Source organism: Panicum hallii, chromosome 1 (genome assembly GCF_002211085.1).
Source record: "Panicum hallii strain FIL2 chromosome 1, PHallii_v3.1, whole genome shotgun sequence".
Taxonomy (NCBI): Eukaryota; Viridiplantae; Streptophyta; class Magnoliopsida; order Poales; family Poaceae; genus Panicum; species Panicum hallii.
Genome location: NC_038042.1, coordinates 50,337,814 through 50,358,406, shown reverse-complemented (window position 1 = coordinate 50,358,406; position 20,593 = coordinate 50,337,814). Strand labels below are relative to the sequence as shown.

The 20,593-nt window shown below is 48.6% G+C and overlaps 1 protein-coding gene and 1 long non-coding RNA gene across 3 annotated transcripts in view; both read left to right on the top strand.

Moving 5' to 3' along the window:
- Window positions 1-15,709, top strand: part of LOC112881589 (wall-associated receptor kinase 3-like) — a 49,358-nt gene extending 33,649 nt beyond the window's left edge. Inside the window, exons 3-4 of one of the 2 annotated variants that reach the window (XM_025946379.1) lie at window positions 14,962-15,063; window positions 15,146-15,709. In XM_025946379.1, the coding sequence (XP_025802164.1) occupies window positions 14,962-15,063; window positions 15,146-15,541 (498 nt within the window). In that variant the 3' untranslated portion in view covers window positions 15,542-15,709. Of the gene's footprint in view, window positions 1-14,961 lie in introns of both variants that reach the window. The other variant, XM_025946370.1, reaches the window with a different exon arrangement.
- Window positions 13,925-14,824, top strand: LOC112881608. The gene is made up of 3 exons (XR_003226497.1): window positions 13,925-14,106; window positions 14,202-14,420; window positions 14,506-14,824. It is a non-coding gene; the product is annotated as an uncharacterized LOC112881608 (long non-coding RNA).
- Window positions 15,710-20,593: the final 4,884 nt, after the last annotated feature.

Sequence of the window (20,593 nt, the reverse complement as noted above, 5' to 3'; positions counted from 1 at the left end):
CGAACCACCCATCTTGGCCATAGCTCTAGGCGGTGAAGCCTAATGATCCAAATGAGCAACGAGGCTCTGATACCAATTGAAAGGATCGATGGACCAAGAGGGGGGTGAATTGGGCCTTTTTCAATTTCTAAAGCAAGATAAAGCAACCTTAACCTATGCAAAACTAGAAAGGCTCCAATTCAACAACCGGATAACTAAAAGACCTACACAAGCTAGATAAGATAAAAAGAGATAAAGCCTAGCAAGGTAGAACTAACTAGTGATTCCTAAATCAAGCACATGAATGAATTGCATGAAAGATAATGCTTGAATAAGTAAAGTGGACAAGGGACAACCGGATTTTTTCCCGTGGTATCGATGTGTTGGCACACACCCCTAATCCACGTTGTGACACTCACAAAGAGTATTGTCACCTCCCAAGTCACCAAGACGAGGGCGCTCACTAAGAGTCTCCGTTCACCATCCCGGTGTGGTGGAGATCAAGCCACGTACAAATCTCTTCTCCGGGCTTCCACAATCCTTGGCAAGCTCCGCGAGAATCACCTCGATCACCAAGATCGCCTAGGTGATGCCAATCACCAAGAGTAACAAGCTAAGGCCTTCACTTGAGCAAGAACCAATCACCAAGAATGGATGCACACAAGCTTCTCTCTACTCAAGTCCTTAATCTTGCTTCTTGAATGATTGTATGAACAAGTGTATGAAATGTTGAAGCTCAAGGTGGCTCTTGACTATAGTATGTATGTTTGGGTGTTTCCTGGTGTCAAGAGAGGTAGAATGACCCATTGGAGGGGTATATATGGGCAGTTCACACGAATAGAGCCGTTGGAGAAAAAGCTGCCAGAAAGCTGCGTAGCGCCGGTTAATCCGACGTCCCTCCAATAGTCATCGTCGGTTTAACCGGTGAATGTAAACTCCCCTTCTGAAAACTAGCCGTTACTGTTTGGGAAGATTAACTGACGTGACATCGGTTTAACCGGTGAGTGTAGTCATCCACTGATCAACTAAAACACCAAGTCTCTGGACAACTGCACCGACGTCCAATTTCAAATATCGTCGGTTTAACCGGTGAGTGTAGCTGTCCGCTGATCAACTGAAAAACAAAGTCTCTGGACAACTGCACCGACGACCTTTTTCAAATATCATCGGTTGAACCGGTGAATTGACTTGTCAAACTCTGCTGACCTTGTTTAACCGACGTATAGAAGAGTTGAAGCGTCGGTTAAACCGGTGAATAGGATTTTTCTGATTTTGCCTTTTCTGACTTGAGTCTTGAATGAAATCCAAATATTTCTTGAGATATAAGTTGAGAACCACTTATTTGAGCTTCTAGAAGCTTGAGTGACCATTGTGTGCATCCATTTTCAAGTGACCAAGTCCATGCTCAAGTTACTAAGCCTAAACCCCTCTTAATAGTGCGATCACTACAAAACTATAAAACCTATACTAACTTAAGTGTCCTTCTCAACCTTATGAAACTTAGGACTAGAAAGATCCTTAGTCTTGACATATTATTGAGTTGAATGCCGAGATCGCCTTTTTGAATAATGAAAATTAGGGGCCTCTTTTGACATATAACCAAATGAGCGATAATGATCTAAAAATCTGCACAAACTCATTAGTCACAATAATGGTTGTCATTAATCACCGAAACATACCTTAAGGGCCTAGATGCTTACAGCGTGCGCGCGCGGCGCGGCGCGCGGCGCGACGTCGCGAGGCGCGGCAGCGGAGGACAGCGCGGCGCGGCACGCGGCCACGCGCGGTGCGTGCGCGCGTCGCGGCGTGGCCGGGGGGACGCGGCTCGGGAGCTCGGAGGGGGAAACAGGAAGGAAAGAGAAAGGAAAGGGAGGGAGGAAGAAAAGAGAAAAGAAGGAAGGAAAAAAAAAGGAAGGGAAGGGAAAAGAAAAGGAAGAAGAGAAAAGAAATAGGGAGAGAAAGAAGGAGAGGGAGGGAGGAGTGCCGGCGCCGGTCGCGGCGGTGACCGCGGCCGGTCGGCCACGCGCGGGGAAGCGCGCAGCGCGGGGAGAACAGCGAGGGGGAAAAGGAAGATGCGTCGGCGCCAATCGCGGCCGCAGCCGCGGCCGGTCGGCCACGCGCACGGTAATCGCGCGAGGAAAAGAAGTCGCGCCGGCGCTAATCCCAGCGGGCGGTCGCGCGTGGGCAACAAGCCATCGGGCGACGCGGAGCGATCGGTTAGAGCTAAGGTTTTGATATCGAATCGTTTTTACGAACTATTCTAGCGCAGGATTTAATTAAGTGAATTTTCGGGGCGTCACAGAAAGCCTGAAGCCACCACGTGTCGGGGGGCTTCGGGTTGTCCCGGTACCGGTGATCTGGTGGTCACCTCTCTGTCGGAGGGGCACGTGGTGCACTGGAGGGGCATGACGCTCCCCAATCTACTCAAGGCAGAGGGTCGACTCGTGGCCCACCTTGAGCCCTTGCCTTTTCAATAGGGCAGGCCATTGGCCACCGGGGCGGAGGGGTCGACTGAACTAGTCGATGAAAATTCTCATGAGCTTTCCTCCCACCAGGTGCTGATTGCCGAAGAAGGCGAGGGCGATGGGGACCTCCTCATCGTCAACTTTGAAGCGATCTCTGAGGATGAGATCACAGCCGACGCCGGTAACGAGAACGACGTCGATCACGAAGCGCGGAGCGCCAGGAACAGGGCCCGCGCGATCCGGCGGTGGAGGGCCAACGAGCGAAGGCGATCTATGCATCGCGAGCTCGACCCTGAGTTTGCCGCCGTAAGTGAGCGGGGTTTCCGGACTCCGGTGGCCAACATCACCAGGGTAACAGCCATCCTCGAGCGTAGCCATGATCTGGAAGTGCGTCAAGCGCTCCTTTATGCACACAGGGCCTGGATCCAGTTGGATCAGCACGACCCGGCGCCCACCATCAGGGAGGAGCGCGTGGGTGAGAGCCGGAGCCAGGCTTACAGCCGAACGGCTGGCGGCCGTCCCCGACACCAGCTCAGCAACGACAACGCTCGCGGGAGCCAGACCCCTGGCGGGAGGCAGCAGCCACCGCAAGGGGGGCAGCCACGACAAGCCAATCATCGACTTCCTCCGGAGGATCTGCGCCAGCACATCAATGAAGGCCACGATGCGCGGACCGTGATTTCTTCCAGGCGCAAGACCCGCGAAGAAGTCGAAAACGAAGGTACTGACTGTAGCGATCGATTTCCTGCTTTCTCTGCACGCTTCAGCAGCTACAAGTACCCAGAGGGTTTCAAACCCATTGGCATCACCAAGTACGACGGCAAGCAGGCTCCTCAGCAGTGGCTCCGTTGTTACTCCACGGCTATCGAAGTAGCAGGGGGCTCAAACGTTACCAAAGTCGTCTACTTCCCGATGGCTTTGGATCCGGCGCCGCTCACTTGGCTGGAGAGCCTCGGCAGCAACTCCATCGACTCCTGGGAACGACTTAAGAAGGTATTCATCGACAATTTCCAGGGAGCGATTGCTCGTGCAGGTACTCGACATGATCTTGCCCAGTGCAAGCAAGAACGCAACGAGCACCTGCGGTCCTACACGCGTCGCTTCTTCGATGTCCGCGCCACTATCGCGAACATTTCAGAGGAGGACATCATCGACTGTTTCTACAACGGCATCACCGACCCAAGCATATACAGAGACTTCGGGCGGAACAGGCCGAAAACTGTTGCGGGCCTTCGTGATATGATGCATGATTGGTCCGAGCAGGAGGAGAAGATGCGGGAGCGATTCCCGCGGTGCCACGATAGCAATCTGCGGCGCCCAAACGATAACCGCAGCGACAAAGGCCAGCGGGACTTTTCCGGGCCGCCCCGGAAATGAAAGCCAGATGATGTCATCGCGGCTATTGATCGTCCTTCGCGGGGCAAGAAGTCGACAACTCAGGATTAGTTCGAGAAGCTCCTGCAGAAGAAGTGCCCGTGGCACCCGGGTGCCAGCCACGCCGCCATCGACTGCTACCACCTTCGGAGGACGTTCAGTAACTCTGGTGGTGGCAAGAAGAATAAGAAGCCTGCTGACAAAGAACCCGAGGACGATGATCAGGAGGATCACGGGCGAAACCCGAAATTTCAGGATGCGTCCAAGGTGGTCAACGTCATCTTCGGGGGGGACGAGGATTTCTGTTCCAGGCGGGATCAGAAGCTGCTCCTCCGAGAGATTTTGTCCATCGAGCCGGCGGTACCACGACCACTTCGTTGGTCGAAGGTCCCCATCTCGTTCTCTCGTGATGACCAGTGGACGAGCTTTTCCGAGCCTGGCAAGTTCCCCTTGGTCCTGGACCCTGTGGTGGCGGAGGTCAAGCTTACCAAGGTCATGATCGATGGCGGGAGCGGGCTCAATCTCATCTTCGTCAGCACTTTGAAGAAGATGGGCCTGGATTTCAAGGATATGCTGGTTCCCAGCAAGTCCCCCTTCTACGGCATCGTCCCAGGTATTGCGGCGCACCCGCTTGGTACGGTGGTCCTCCCAGTCACCTTCGGCACGCGGGAGAATTATCGTACTGAATTCATCAAGTTCGAAGTGGCTACTTTTGACTCTTCTTACCATGCAATACTGGGTCGACCAGCGCTTGCCAAGTTCATGGCAGTGCCGTATTATGTCTATCTGCTTCTTAAGATGCCAGGACTAGCTCGGTGGAGTGCTCACCCTCCGCGGCGACTTGAAGAAGTCGTACGACTGCAATCAGGAGGCGATCCAGTACGCTTCGACTGCTCGCTTGCCAGATGCTTCGGGAGAAGTACTCGCGGCCGCGCAGCAACTCTCCCAGACCGGGCTGGAGATCCCTTCCAAGAAGGCCAACAAGTCGAGCATCCAGTCGACTGATGATGTGGCCCTCAAGACGATCCAGCTCTAGGAGGGAGATTCATCCAAGACTGCCATCATCGGTGCGGGCTTGGGTGACAAATAGGAACTCGCGCTCGTCAGCTTTCTTCGGGCCAACCGAGACATATTCGCATGGAAACCAGCGGATATGCCAGGGGTGCCCAGGGAGCTGATCGAGCATGCTTTGAATGTACACCCGAAGGCTACGCCTAAGAAGCAACGCCTGCAGAGGTTTGCCCACGACAAGCGTGAGGCCATTAAACGAGAGATCGCTAAACTTCTCGCGGCTGGATTCATTAAAGAAGTGATCCATCCAGAGTGGGTAGCGAATCCCGTCCTTGTAAAGAAAAAGAACAATGAATGGAGAATGTGTGTCGACTACACCGATCTCAACAAGCATTGCCCAAAAGATCATTTTGGGCTGCCGCGCATTGACCAAGTCGTCGATTCGACGACTGGATGTGTCCTTCTTTATTTTCTTGATTGTTACTCAGGGTATCATCAGACCACCAAGTGCGTCTTTGGAGTACCTTCAGGGAAATTGCTCGGGTTCATCGTCAGCAATCGGGGCATTGAAGCCAACCCTGTGAAGATCACAGCCATCACTGATATGGAGGCTCCGGCCACAATCAAGGATGTGCAAAAGTTAACAGGCTGTATGGCGGCTCTGAACAGGTTCATCTCCCGGCTCGGGGAGAGGGGACTACCCTTCTTCAAGCTCATGAAATGCCAGGATAAGTTCCAATGGACGGAGGAGGCTGAGCGGGCCTTGCAGGACCTGAAACATCATCTGCAGTCACCTCCAATCCTCACAGCACCGTTGCCAGGGGAGGATCTACTACTTTACATCGTGGCAACAACTCATGTTGTCAGCAGTGCTATTGTAGTCGAGCGAGGCGAAGAAGGCCATGCGTTTGGCGTGCAGAGGCCTGTCTACTTCGTCAGCGAGGTCCTCTCCGAATCCAAGGTACGGTATCCTGCTGTTCAAAAGCTTTTGTATGCAATCTTAGTCACATCAAGAAAGCTGCACCATTACTTCGACGAGTACAAGATCACTGTGATCACGGACTTCCCGCTGGCGGATATTCTTCATAATCAAGATGCCACGGGGCGCATATCCAAGTGGGCAGTGGAACTGGGGGCATTGTCAATAGACTTCAAGCCACGCACTGCAATCAGGTCACAGGCTCTAGTCGACTTCATGGCCGAATGGAGGGAGAATCAAGTCCCAACCCCAGTGGACAAGCCAGAGCACTGGACCATGTATTTTGACGGGTCCCTCAAGCTCGACGGCGGGGGCGCTGGTGTTTTGCTTATCTCCCCACGTGGCGAACAACTGAAGTACGTGAAGCCGAGTATGGAAGGTATCCAACAATGAAGCCGAGTATGAAGCCTTGCTTCACGGGCTTCGTTTGGCGATATCACTAGGGATCAAGCGACTACTCGTATATGGCGATTCTCTTCTTGTTGTTCAGCAGGTCAATAAGGAATGGGACTGCAACAAGGAGACAATGGATGCATACGTACAGGAAGTGCGCAAGCTGGAAAGCAAGTTTTCCGGCTTGGAGGTTCACCATGTGCTACGGGAGCACAATGTCGGTGCGGATATCCTGTCCAAGTTGGGGTCAACGCGCGCTCAAGTCCCGCCGGGAGTTTTCGTCTAGGAGCTCGATCAGCCATCCATCAAGCCTTTTCCGCAGGTAACCATCGACTCGGGTTCCCAACAGCCCGATCGAGAGGTTATGGTGCTGGAGGAAGACTGGCGAGGGGCTTTTATCGACTTCATTCGAGATCAGCGATTACCGGCAGGAATCGACGCCAGGAGCGCCGAAGCAGCTCGCATCTTGCGAAGAAGCAGGGGTTTCGTCTTGGTCGACGGCAAGCTCTATCGGCGAGGTGCTCAGTCAGGGGTTCTCATGAAGTGCGTCACAAAGGAAGATGGCTACGACATACTGCGGGAGATCCACGATGGCGTCTGCGGCAACCATGCGGCTTCAAGAACACTGGTGGGAAAAGCGTACAGAGCCAGTTTCTGGTGGCCCACCGCAGTGACCGACGCGGAGGATCTCGTGCGCAGGTGCCAAAATTGTCAATTCTTCGGCAAACAGACGCATGTCCCAGCTCACAGCCTCATCTGAAATAAAGAAGATATCCATTATCAACCATAATCTTGCTCCAATTTCAGATAATATGCAATTTATCCAGCTGAAATGTAATGCATATGCTCCATTCAATCTACTTATAACAGGTACACAGATGTTGAGCAGGATAACCGAAACTCAGGACTTGGATTACTATAAAGATACTAATATCTTACATCAGTACACTCCCAAGGTTACAAACTTTTACCCAAAAGTACATGCCACATATACAACAAGTGGCTTTATAGCTAGATATTCTACACACTACTTATATTACATCTTATACATTTATTACATCTAAACCATCACCCTGTCAAACAAAACTAAAAGTCATCAAAATTGCCCACTGATGACTGGCTTCCAGAGGAGGAGTGGTGGGGACTGACGACAGGATCCCCATGCTCAGAATCAAGTTCGGAGACTCCTTCGATCTCCTCGGGATCTTCCTCTTCAGCTTCAGGTGCTGCAGGTGCAACGGGAGGAATCGGGGGCTGCTGCAATTCTTCAATCTGAGCTTGAGCATCATCCACTGCCAGGATCAGATCTTGAACTTGTGCCTGTAGAAATTCAATAACAGTATCCTGCTGAGTGATTATGTGATCACTCTCGTTGATCTGATCTTCACGATGATGGATGGTCTCGTTTTGAGTAGCGATTATTCCATTCTTCTCAATTACCACTGCTTGAAGTTGGTCTGCCTGGGTGAAGTATCTGGCAGCGTCCCCGTGGAAACTTCGTGCGGCAGTAATCAGATGGCCTATCTCACGGCGTAGCAGCATGTGATAGTGGTATTGCACGCCCGTATAACGCCTCATTCCTTGCACTACTTCTTCTGGTGGACCTTCCAGCCTATGACTTTCAGGAATTGTTCCGAGGTCTCGCTCCGCTTCACCAGGATCTGTTGTGGCAAACAAACCTATAGGTTGTCCTACAACTTCCTCGGGGTGTTGACTGCAAAAAGCATAAATGGCTTCTAGGGCCGCTGCTTCAATGGCGTCCATAATTCTGTAGCCCGTCGTACTGATCTCAATAGGCTGCCATCGTGAACGGAAAGGATGCTGAGGTATACTCATCCTGACATAGGCCCTATGGATTCCGTCTTCCACATGTTCAACAGCGTCGTACTGAGGGGGTTCTGTATAATGGAAAGCCTGCAAGGATTCCCATAGCAAGCGGGGAAAACCCTCCCAGTGAAGGGCATTAGTGTGGAGATGCCCTTCCGGATCCCAGAAAACATTGGAAGGTGCTGCCATCTGCGACCAGGATGCAAATGGTAAAACTTGTTATCTTGTTAGGAGAGGACAAGATAAACAAATCAAGATAACCAATTCTGTTAACAGCAAAGGCTGGAAATCAGATGGAAAACTAAGATCCCATATAAGATACCCAACTTAAAGCTATCCCTAACTCTTCATTATGCCATTCCAAAAACAAACAACATGTCCATCATATATGAAATTCTTTTATTGACAAAAGATGCATGCACGCGCTACTCGTCCTCGCAACCAAAACAACTGCCGAATAGTTTCGGACTTACGTAATTAATTCCGGTGGCATAACCATACGTCTCTCACTATATATAACTAGTCGGTAAACCCTACGCATCCTAATAGCGTAAACGTGGTTAGTGTACCTGCAGAAGAACACACAGACATATATATATATCTCATGAACCTTTCATGGCAGTACGACATGAAAGCGTCCCCAAACATTACTGTTCACTATAGAAACAGCATCTGTACAATTACCGCCGTACAGACAACGTTAGCATACGTTATCGAAACAACGTATTCACGGGGGGTACCGCAAAATGCGGGGGTATGAACAGCGATCGCCATACCCTGCGCCGAACCATATACTCCCAATATAATCAACCTAAGTTGGTATATTGGCAGCATCTCAAGTAGGCCACTGCTTGAGAAACAGCGTTCGGTTCGCATCACCGACGGGAAGGCCAAGCTCCCTCAGTTGGCTGAGGATCCTTACCTTCTTACCTCCGTTCGTAGATGTCATTACAGGAAGTAAGGTTGGGTTGTGCAGGAATTTAAATTTTGACAGAAAGTAGTGCTGCAAGTCAGATCTATCTATACATATATAGATACCATTAGCCACCTGATACTTTCCCATATAAACCCTTAGGGCTTTACGTTCTAAGCACAACCTTAACGGATCCAACGTATTTTGTAAACTCATTTGTTGGCAAACTTTTATCCAGAAAACACCTTTTAAGAGCTATTCTAGATGTAAAGATAAACCTACAGCTCTGATACCAGCTGTGGCAGAACCGCTCGAATTATTCCGGCTCAAGTGCGCTATTGATCGCCGTACAACTGCAATCAGCCCAACGCACTTCAAACGGAACAATCCTTTGGTCTGTCGGGTCTCCGCCCGATACAACCACGGTTCAGCAGGATCGAAGCAGGTTTACCTCGCACGAAGGCGAGTTTACAACACAGAATGGCTCATCAACTTTTTAGTTTACAACCATACATACATTATTACAAACCGAGTTCAAAGATAAGTAAATTCATACAAACCATGTTCAAACTGACAAGCGTAACAGCTTGTCTAAACTCACAGCGGAAGAAAAAGTTTTTACGCGACTACACACGTCGCGAAGACGGACGCCAAGCTTAGCCCAGGGCCTGGTGTCACTCCGAAGGGTCTGCGCCGGCCGGGGACGGGTCCCACTCCACGGACCAGCCAAAAGGAACGGACGTTGGCCACACAAAGTTGTCCGTGGGATTCTCAAAGGTTATACCTGAAATAGACATTAGCAAGGCTGAGTATCCTAATACTCAGCAAGGCTTACCCGGGGCTGGGTATACTTAGCCCGTAACTAGACCCATGCAGGCTTTGTAAGGCTCTGGGTTTATTTTCAGCTGAAAAGTAACAAAGAGTATGTACTATTTTCAAGTTTTAACTTTCATCTTCTAGTTGAGTAATTATTCTAGATTAGCACCTACACTAAGCAAGCAAGGTAGTGATTATCATCCATCAAGATTATCCATCATTAGTTCCACTTCTTACTCAATGTGGCAGAAGGGATAAGCAATCTCAATCCTCGTGAGAGGCGGACGATTCGAATCGAATTTAACCTTGCAAGGTAAACCTAACACACACGCTTGGGAATACCGGCAGGGCGTTCCGAAGCAACCGTTTACCTTTCATTCCGACTCGTGGGCAGGCCACCACAAGCGACTTGCAGGACCGTACGCACATCACTCGTGCAGGACATACGTCTGTAGCGCGACTACAAAACCCGTATTCCTGTCTGCCATGCAGAACGTACTCCCACAGGTCGGTGCGTGAAAAAAACCGAATAGATCGAGTGGTGGGAATATACCCACTTGCCGGGCCGATCGGTTACTAGGCTTACCGCTTTACACCATTTCACGGCATGTGGCTAGTACTGTTCAACCGCTTAGCCACCACTACCAAACATTTCGGCCTTAAAACTTTTTACCGAAACAGACAGGGTAAACTCCCAGGTCATGTTACAGCCCATGACCCTGTCCGTCATTCTTATAGTGATTGCAGTAATGTAAACAGGCAACCCCTATATCGCGCGAGTGACAGGAAATCACTCGACTTCTACCGGTCCTATTAGCGAAGCATTTAGTCGTTAAGGACTCGGGTTCAATACATTGGATCCCTAGGATTTATGCATCTAGGGTTTCACTTCAACTCCTAGACTTAATGCAAGATATAATATAGATAAGCATAGATTGCAGTGTAATTAAAGTAATGGGATATGTCCGGGGCTTGCCTTCTGGAGTGGGGGTAGGGGCAGGAGAGTTAGAGATTTCCGAACTCGGGTTCGGAACTTCAGTTAGTCCTTCGACGACTTGTGCAGGATCTTCTGGGAAGCCTTGGTCTTGTCCTAAGACCAGTTCGTAATCTCCGTCGTCGAGTGTCGTTGATTCTATATGAAATGCAATAAGTTAACAAGGTGAAATTTAAATTTGGGAATTCACATTTCAAATATTATAACTCATTCAATTAACACACAAACATGCATAAATAAAGAGGGTTTGGATTTGAAATACTATTTATGGTAGAATTTATTGTAATAAGAACTAAAACATTAAATTTGAAAAGAATTAAAATTTGAATTAAAAACTTTTAAATAAAAGATTATAGGAATTGATTATAAAATATCACATTAGAGATTAACAGTAGTGTTAATTTAGAAGAGGTTATATAATAGGTTTATTTAATATTTCAAATTTGAGAGTTCAAATAAAAGAAGTTAAATTTTAAAACAAGTTTGAGTTTGCAACTTTACACAAGTTAACTAGAAACCACTAAACATTCATACTATACTCTAAGAAAAATAAAAGAACATGAAATAACAAGATGGAGTGTATTTTACCCCTTAACTTTAAATTTAAAACACAGGTAGAAATATTTCGTTTCAAACTAAATTCTATTAACAAAAGTCATAGAGTTTGAAATCTACTTTCTAACAAAACTAGTTTTGCTATTTTTAGATTTCTCTGTGATTTGTTATGAATTTTACAAGACAGGGAAGACTCTCACATGAAATAACAAATACCCCTTACAACCTAGTCCTCACATTTAGCAGATAACCCCCTGGAAGAAAAACAATCAAAGCAATCAAGTCCAGGGGCTATGGCCGGCGGGGAGGAGGCACATGTCCGGCCAAATTCCGGCCGGGGATGTCGCCGGCGGTGAGGGGAAAAGAGAGGGGGAGTATGAGGAGGTCCTGCGCTACCTGTGGACGGTTTTGGGGAGGCTCGGGGTGGCCGAAATCGGGCTGCCCACGGAGGGCCGGGCCGGCGGCCGGAGGCGCACGGCGGCGGGGTAATTCCGGCGAACGAAGGAGGGAGAGAGCTGGCTGGGGAGGTTCTGTAAGGCACGGGGAAGCTCACGGTGCGGTCGATTTGGGGAGGAAAAGAACGGAGGAGGGAATTCCACGGTGACCCGAGCTCACGGCGGCGGCAATGGGGGAGCGGCGGGCTCTGTACGCGCGCGAGGTGCCCCGGGCGACTCCTTTTATAGACAAATAGAGAGGAGAGGAGGGGGAACACGGACGAGCAGAGCCTTATCGGGGAATTGCTACGGGGGAGAGGAATCTTGGAGGTGCGGCGGCGGCAGGGAAACCCGTGGCGGTGCGGCAGTACCGCAGGCGCCGTGGCGCGGGGTCAAGACGCCAGCAAGGGGGGGGAATGGAGCGGTGGCCGAGCAGAGGGGCGACGCGTGGACCGGGGGGGCACAGGAGATGGCCGGCGGTGAACCAGGGGCGGCGCATTACGCCGGCGGCAGAAGAGCAGGGGAGGCAGAGCAGGGGGGGCAGAGCGCAGGGAGGAAGAAGGGGATGAACTGATTTGTGGACTGATCTGTAATTTCAGAGAAAGGCAGGGGCCTTAGTGTAAAGGGTTTGCAACTTTTAAACCAATGCCCAAATGAAGATGGTCCAAAAAGCAAAAGTGCATGGTTTTTCAAACCCTACAACTTCTCTTTAAGGTTCACCTGCATTTGAGCAATAGTTTTGGAGATAAACTAGACTTAGTAATAATTTCATATTTTATGTAAATCCCTAAGTAAAATTACTTTTGCACATACATCCTATGGTAATTTCACATATATTTTTGCAATTTGACCACAGATACTACTTTTTGCAAAATAACCCTTATGCTTTTAAATTTTTCCCTTATCTCCATCCATTTTGCATAAAAGGACCTTTAGTTAATATTAATTACATAAACATCCTTTCTTCCATAACATTACATACATAAAATACATTTTTGCCAAACTTTGAATATACAAGCTTACTTAAATTCTGAGGTATGACCTAGCTAATTACCTAAGTGTCACAGCCTTCCCCCCTAAAAAGAATCTCGTCCCGAGATTCCGAAGCAGAATGGAGCAGAAAGATCAAGCTCGAAGATTGGTTTGGAAGAATTTGGGAAAGTTGTATTGGAGATAAGATTCGGTTTCCCATGTTGCTTCTTCCTCTGTGTGATGGTTCCATTGAATCTTGTACATTTTGGTGGTTTTTCTTCTGGTACTTCTCTCTTTAGTGTTAAGGATTCTGATGGGATATTCCGTATAGGTCAGATCGGGTTCGATTTCGATAGCTTGGGAATCGATGATCTCGGTGGGGATTTTAACACACTTCCTGAGTTGAGATACATGAAAGATGTTATGGATGGCCGCTAATTGGGGTGGAAGTTGGAGACGGTAAGCTACAGGTCCACAAATTTCAAGGATTTCAAAGGGTCCGATGTATCGAGGAGCAAGCTTCCCTTTTACACCGAATCTTTGAACACCTCGGATAGGAGATACTCGAAGATATATGAAGTCTCCGACGTGAAACTGTAATGGTCTTCTTCGTATATCCGCGTAGCTTTTCTGTCGAGATTGGGCGGCCTTTAGATTGTCCTGGATAAGCTTGACTTTATCCTCTGCTTCTACAACTAGATCGGGTCCAAAAATTTTGCGCTCGCCGGTTTGTGACCAACTCAAAGGAGTTCGGCATCGGCGACCGTATAATGCTTCAAATGGGGCCATCTTAATACTTGTCTGATAGCTATTATTATAAGAGAATTCTGCTAATGACAAGTATTTATCCCAGTTTTTGTCAAATTGGAGTACACAAGCTCTGAGCATATCTTCTAGAATCTGATTTATTCGCTCAGTTTGTCCATCCGTTTGAGGATGATAGGCGGAGCTTCGAATTAATTTAGTCCCAAGAGCCTCATGAAGTTGCTCCCAGAACCTAGCAACAAATTGTGCTCCACGATCAGAATGATCGTTTTAGGTACTCCATGAAGTCGAACAATTTGATCTAGATAGATCTCAGCATACCTTTTGGCATTGTATGAGGTATGCACGGGAAGAAAATGTGCCGTTTTGGTTAATCGATCAATGATTACCCAAATGGAGTCATGCCTCCGAGAAGTGTTGGGTAGGCCAACAATAAAGTCCGAGGAAACAAGCTGCCTATCCAAGTGGCTGAAGGGAAGAAAAGACCTGATGTCCCACTTCAAGCAGCGAAGCTGGCATCAGAAACTGGTGTAGCTCTTAGAGACAAGCTGCCTATCTACACATCTTGGAAGCTTTATGAAAAAGATGGGGGGCCAGTAGAAGTACAAAAAGTGCTTGATAAAGTGGCGGTGAGACACCTAATTCACTTCAACTACTTTCTTTCATTACTAGCTCTACTCCCATGTAAGAAATTTTGTCAAATAAATGATTTGTGTGACTGCAGAATAGGTTGGATGTGGATGTTAAGAATGATGGACCCAGCAAATCTGCATGCACTGATATCATTAAGAAGGGAGTAAAGCAGTAGAGGTATCACCTAAAAAGGAAGTACTTCGACGAGTCCCTCACAATGGAACAGCTGTTGGCCAAAGAACCTCCACCTAAAATGAAGACAGAGGAGTGGATCGAGCTCGTAAAGTACTGGTGTGACCCAAAGAATCAGGTCCATGGCCTGCATCACTGCTTTTGTTAACATGCAATCAAACTATGCCTGTCAATTAGAAGTTTGTATTGCATTTGTGGTGCAGGAGAAATCTGCGAAGAATAAAGTAAACCGATCCAAGGTGCAGCTTCACCAAAAAACTGGTTCTAGGTCCTACATAGCCTATCGATACAGCCTGGTAATACTATTGCTTTCACTTTGGGGCACTTTTGGGGTGCTTTTCGGTTGTATGTTCAACATCTTTAAGCTCCTGTTATGTTGCAAAGGAAAATGTAGTTCATGGCTATTTGTAGTGTTTTTCCTCTACTGAATAGCTATTTGTAGTGTTTTTCCTTTTGGAATTTATTTGCACAGGGAAACTGAGAAAGATGGATGAAAAGGGCAAGGCTCTTTCTGATACTAAACATTTTGCTTCTTGTACTGTATTATTTTGTTCTGTATGCACACTGATTGCCTGGTTTTCGGCTGGATCCTTTTGTTACTATGCAATGCAAACTGAGATGTGTGCTTCAAAGTCATCCAAGGCTTTTACATGCTGCAGAGGCCTATGTACAACAACAGCGATCCAGATGCTGTAGAGTTCTTTGGGGAATGTATGAAAAGTTCCAAAAATGGTCGCACTCCTCTTGCCAATGAAATATATGTAAGTTCCAAAATGATTTGATACATCTATTGTACTCAAGTACGTGCCTGGCCTTGTTATTAACTGCATTCTCTTTATGTAGGAACGGATGGTGGCAGAGAAGGATAGAGAGCCAGAAGAAGGAGAAGAAAAAAAATCTCCCACCAAGATTATTGATGAAACTCTTAGCGAGATCAGCCGCTCATCCACATTTCTTCCTAACATTGGTGCCCCTCGACCATCAAAGAATGCTCAGTCCTCATCGACAGCAGCACAAGCACGCATCCGAGCTGAGTTTGAGACAACCCTCCAAGCTGAAAGAGAGGAAGCTGCTAGGAAGCGGGAAGAGTTGCAGGCACAACTTCAAGCTCAGCAGGACGCACTTGAAGAAAACCAAAATTTGCTGCGGCAGACCCAAGAGGAAGTGAGGGGGATGACTAGCAGGTTTGAGGAGACTAATGTGCTGCTGCGAGCTGTCCTGAGACTTCAGAAAGATTGAGGTATGACTGCAGTTTCTGAGGATGAGGCCTTTGTCTAAGCTTTTGCTACATTGCTTTAACTTAGTCTGTGCTTCGAACTTTGTGGTTGGAACATGTGTGGTTGAACCTGGAACTATGTGGTTGAACAAGTATGCTGCAAGTTTGTGGTTGGAACATGTGTATCCATGATGGCTTCAGTGAATTGTGTTGACCTGTGAATTCTGAATGATTTGAGAATTGTGGTGTCAATCCTGTGGATGATGGCTGATATATGTGTATTAATTATGCTTTTGTATGCTGTGATGAAAGACCAGTGGGGCGACGCCATCATGAATGGAATGCCAATTTGTGACGCCACAGACTCGTCTGCAAATGTGTGTAAATAGCATACGAACCAGTACAAAACGTGACAAAATATAAGTGTCACGTAATCTACAAAAACTATACATGACGACACTGCGATGTCACAAAAAACCATCGAAACTTGTTCTTCGTCTTAGCATTTGTGACGACTCGTACATAATGTGATGCGTTGACTAGCTAATATATGACAGAAGTACTCGTCATAAAAGGAAACAATATGTGACGCTACAAACCCTCCGTCACAAAAGATACAGACATTTTGTGACCGTGGACCATAAAACCGTCACGAGGTACTTTATGTGACGGTCGTTTTGTGACGACTCTGTGACGCGGGGATTTTGGTCATAACTTACTTTTTATGACCAATTGCGTACTTTACATGACAGATTCGGTTTGTCATAAAAGCTAAGATTTCTTGTAGTGTTTGATGGGTTATTTGGATTGGATATTCGATTAATCATTTTTTTAGGGTTTGTTTGCCTCAAAAAAAGCATTTTTTCGAATCACTCATCTAATACCCATCATCTGTACCATCGTTTTGGTAATTTGGCATGTTGTCATTTTTCACCTGCATGCCACGGTTGTTGGATCCTTATCTCCAAATTTTGTGGATTTGGATTCAAGGCTCGGGGGCTGCGGGGTACGTGGCATCGACTACTTATTTTTCAAATTTCTTTGAAGGATAAAAAGGATTACAGACAAGTGGGACCCTCAGCCTGATTCTCCGATTCAACCTAAGGCTCGGGGGCTACTCCATATGGAGTGCGATTTTTTCAATCGCACACCATAGCAGAAATAAAATTCGGAGCATGAGCACCTCATAGCTTCGATGCAGCCAAGGAAGTACTCGAAGAAGGACTTCAAGACGAAGCTTCAAAAGAAGTCGAAGACTGCTTCGAAAGTACTCGATAATCCTGCAGTACTCAGCTACGAAGAGCTCGGGGGCTTGTCAGACCCGGGGCCACCGGGCTGGGCACGTTACGAAGTTTAAGAGATTAAGCCCGTCTTATCTCTTATTCATTTTGTTTATCTCTTGTTTATCCTGTTTAAATAGGAGATAGAGCTAACCAACACGGAGAGGATCTACTCGAGATCAGTTCTGGTGTGATCCCTCGATGGGGGTTGGTTAGCATCTTTGTAACTCTGACCTCTCGGATATATAAGGGAGGTCAGGGATCCCCCTCAAAACAGAAGATCATTAGGTCGTTCTACATCAAAGGCAATACAAACCATACAGGACGTAGGGTGTTACGCTCCGTGCGGCCCGAACCTGTCTAAGTCTTGTGTTCCTTGCACCTTCGAGTTCCTGATCTCGGCGTCCCCTCACCCAAAACTTACCACCTTGGGTATATCCCTCGGTGGGCAGCCGGTTAAACACCGACAAGGTCCAAGGTTCAGATAAGGATTTAATGAGAATCCGCATGCATACCGGAGAAAACAAGGCACCGGATTTTAGAGTAGATGACAAAGGAACCTTATGGTACAAAGATAGAATTTGCGTACCTAAGGAAGGAGACTTCCGACAGACTATTATGGATGAGGCCCACAACTCAGCATATTCCATCCACCCAGGATCCACCAAGATGTATGTGGATATAAGACAAAAGTATTGGTGGAGTGGAATGAAGGCGGACATTGCAAGGTTCGTCGCCCATTGTGATACTTGTCAAAGAATCAAGGCCGAATATCAGAAGCCAGCAGGATTGCTGCAACCCTTGCCCATCCCAGTTTGGAAATGGGATGAGATAGGAATGGATTTTGTAGTGGGTTTACCCAAGACACAGAAAGGACATGACTCCATATGGGTGATAGTGGACCGGCTCACAAAAGTCGCTCACTTCCTACCGGTACGGACCAATTATGGTGGAGAAAAGCTAGCACGACTCTATGTGGACAACATAGTGAAGCTGCATGGCGTGCCTAGCAGAATTGTTTTGGATAGAGGAACCCAATTCACCTCTAGGTTTTGGAAAAGTTTGCATAAGGCCATGGGCACCAAGTTGGACTTCAGTTCGGCTTATCGCCTGCAGACCGACGGTCAAACAGAAAGGGTGAACCAGATTATGAAGTATATGCTAAGAGCGTGTGTCCTTACTTATGGCAAGGATTGGGAACAAAGCTTACCGTACGCTGAGTTTTCATACAACAACGGTTATCAAGCAAGCTTGGGTATGTCACCGTTTGAAGCTCTCTATGGGAGAAAGTGCAGGACCCCCCTGATGTGGTCAAAGGTTGGAGAGCGTGCCCTGGTTGGACCCGCACTCATAAAAGAAGCGGAAGAAAGAGTGGCCGAAATTAGAGGGAAACTGAAGGCCGCCCAATCCCGACAGAAGAGCTACTCGGACAAGAAGAGACGAGAAGTAAGCTTCAATCCAGGAGATTTCGTCTATCTCAAGGTTTCACCTATTCGAGGGACTCGAAGATTTCAAGTACATGGGAAACTAGCCCCTCGGTACATTGGACCGTACCAAGTACTGAAGAAAATTGGACCTGTAGCATACCGGCTAGAACTACCAGAAGGAATGTCTGACATACACCCAGTATTCCATGTATCCCAACTGAGAAGATGCCTGAGGGTACCCGAAAGAGAACGAGTGTCGGAAGAAGAAATAGCTTTACAGAAAGATCTTCGGTACCAGGAAGTACCTGTCGAGATTTTGGACACTGTCATAAAAAGGACAAGAAGCTCTGAAGTACGGATTTGCAGAGTTCAGTGGAGCAGACATGGAGTGAAAGAAGCTACATGGGAGCGCGAAGATACCCTTAGGAAAGAGTTTCCCCATCAATTTAGGAACCAGCCGAATCTCGAGGACGAGATTCATTTTAAGTGGGGTAGGTTTGTAACGCCTGCGTTTTTACCCTATTTAAATTACAGTACAAATCACTCGCTAAAAGTAATTTTCAAAACTTTTTCGTGGTCAAGCTCGGATCGCCCCTAAACCCTCTACCGTCCGAGCACCTAATCGCCCAAAACATTTCCCGACGTCTCGCCGCCTGACATCCAAAATTCAACCGCCATCCTTTCTCTGTTGCTCGACCCACGCGTCGTGCCGCGTGCTCAACCCCGCGCTCGTGACCGTCGCCGCGAATTCCGCCGACGCAGCCCCCCCTCCTCGCGCGTCGCGCCGCACTCTCGCGACCGTCGCCACGAATCCCGCCGACGCAGCCCTCCCCCCCCCCCTCTCCCTTCCTTTCTCCTCTGTTTCTCTTTTCCCTCTTCTTCTTTTCCCCCTTTCTCTTTTTCTCTTTCCTGCTCCTTCCCTCTTTCCCCTGCACGCGCAGCACGACGCCGAGCAGAGCCCGACGCCGAGCGCCCGGCCACCACCACCACCCCCCCCCCCACTAGCGACTCCAAAGGAGCTGCCTAACTTGGCCCTCCTCTGCGCGCGCCGTACCCCCTTGCCGTCTCGGCGCTCGCGCTTGCCCCGGCGTGCCGCGGCGGAGCAGAGCTGGCCACCGCGCGTCGCCTCGCCACTGGCCGCCTCCCCCTGTGCAGCGCATCCCCCAGGCCGCCCCTCCCCGCTACGCGCCACCGACCACCTGCGCAGCGACGACCCAGCGCCACCGCCGCCCCCACCGCCATTACTGGCCGCCTCCGAGCTCACCGTCCTCCACCGCGCCCTCCCTCCTTCCCGCCCCTGCCGGCCTATAAATACCCCCCCACGACGAGCCCCGCCACCACCACCACCTCCATCGCCGCCCCTAGCCCCTCCCCGGCCCTGCACCGCTGCCACCGCAAGGGCCTCCGCCCGCCGCTACTGGCCCTTGTGGTCAGGCCGCCTCGCGCCACCCCAGCTCGTGGTGAGTAGAGGAATAGGTCCCCCTTGCTCCCCTCTCCGTTTTGCCCCTGCCCCCGGCCGCCGCCGTGCCCCGGAGCTGCCGGAATCGGCGCCGCCGCTGGCTCCTCTCCCCCTCCTCTATTCCTGGTAACGGGAGGAGGAAGAAGGGCAAATTTGCCCTGAGCCCCCTGCCCTTCTGCCTATCTCTTTAAGAGCCCCACCTCCCCTTGATCTCTTTTTCCAAATAAACCCTATGTTCACTCTATTTAGAAAATAAACCCTTCCACTACATAAAATAATTACGATTAAACCCCTGGCCCTTTTCAGAGTACCCTAGGTATTCCCAAAAAAATTCTAATCAAGCCCTCCCCTCCCAACAGTAATTACAAATGGACCCCTGGACCCTTATTCGCCCCCTAAACCCCGCTCGGCCTATTATTTTATGCACCAAAAACCTTCCGTTTGACCCGAAACTTTACCACGCCATTTCTAACATAATGTCAGCCACGCCATCAAGAAATCTCCCAGCAATATTCTTTCTACCATTGTTTCTTAAGTTATTCTTGATTCGGGCTTGTAGATAAAACCTTTATTTCTCTTCTTTATGGAATGTTTATTTGTGTGCGCCGTAGATCATGAAGTAACCGAGGGAGAACCCGTCGACGAGAAGTACTATGAGCAAGAGTCCGAGGACCAGTACCGCGAGCCCGAACCTGAAGGACAGTACCTCGATCAGGACTTCCCGGAAGGCTTTGTGAATGGCAAGTCCAATTCCATCCTTTGATGCATATTTATCCCAGTTTTATAAATGCAACCCATTGGCCACAAGCAATTTACCAAAAATAAGGGTACGAGTATTTTAAAAGATAAAAATGGGATTTTGAGAAAATAAGAGAAAGACATAATCTGACGAGATGGACGGCGTTTTCT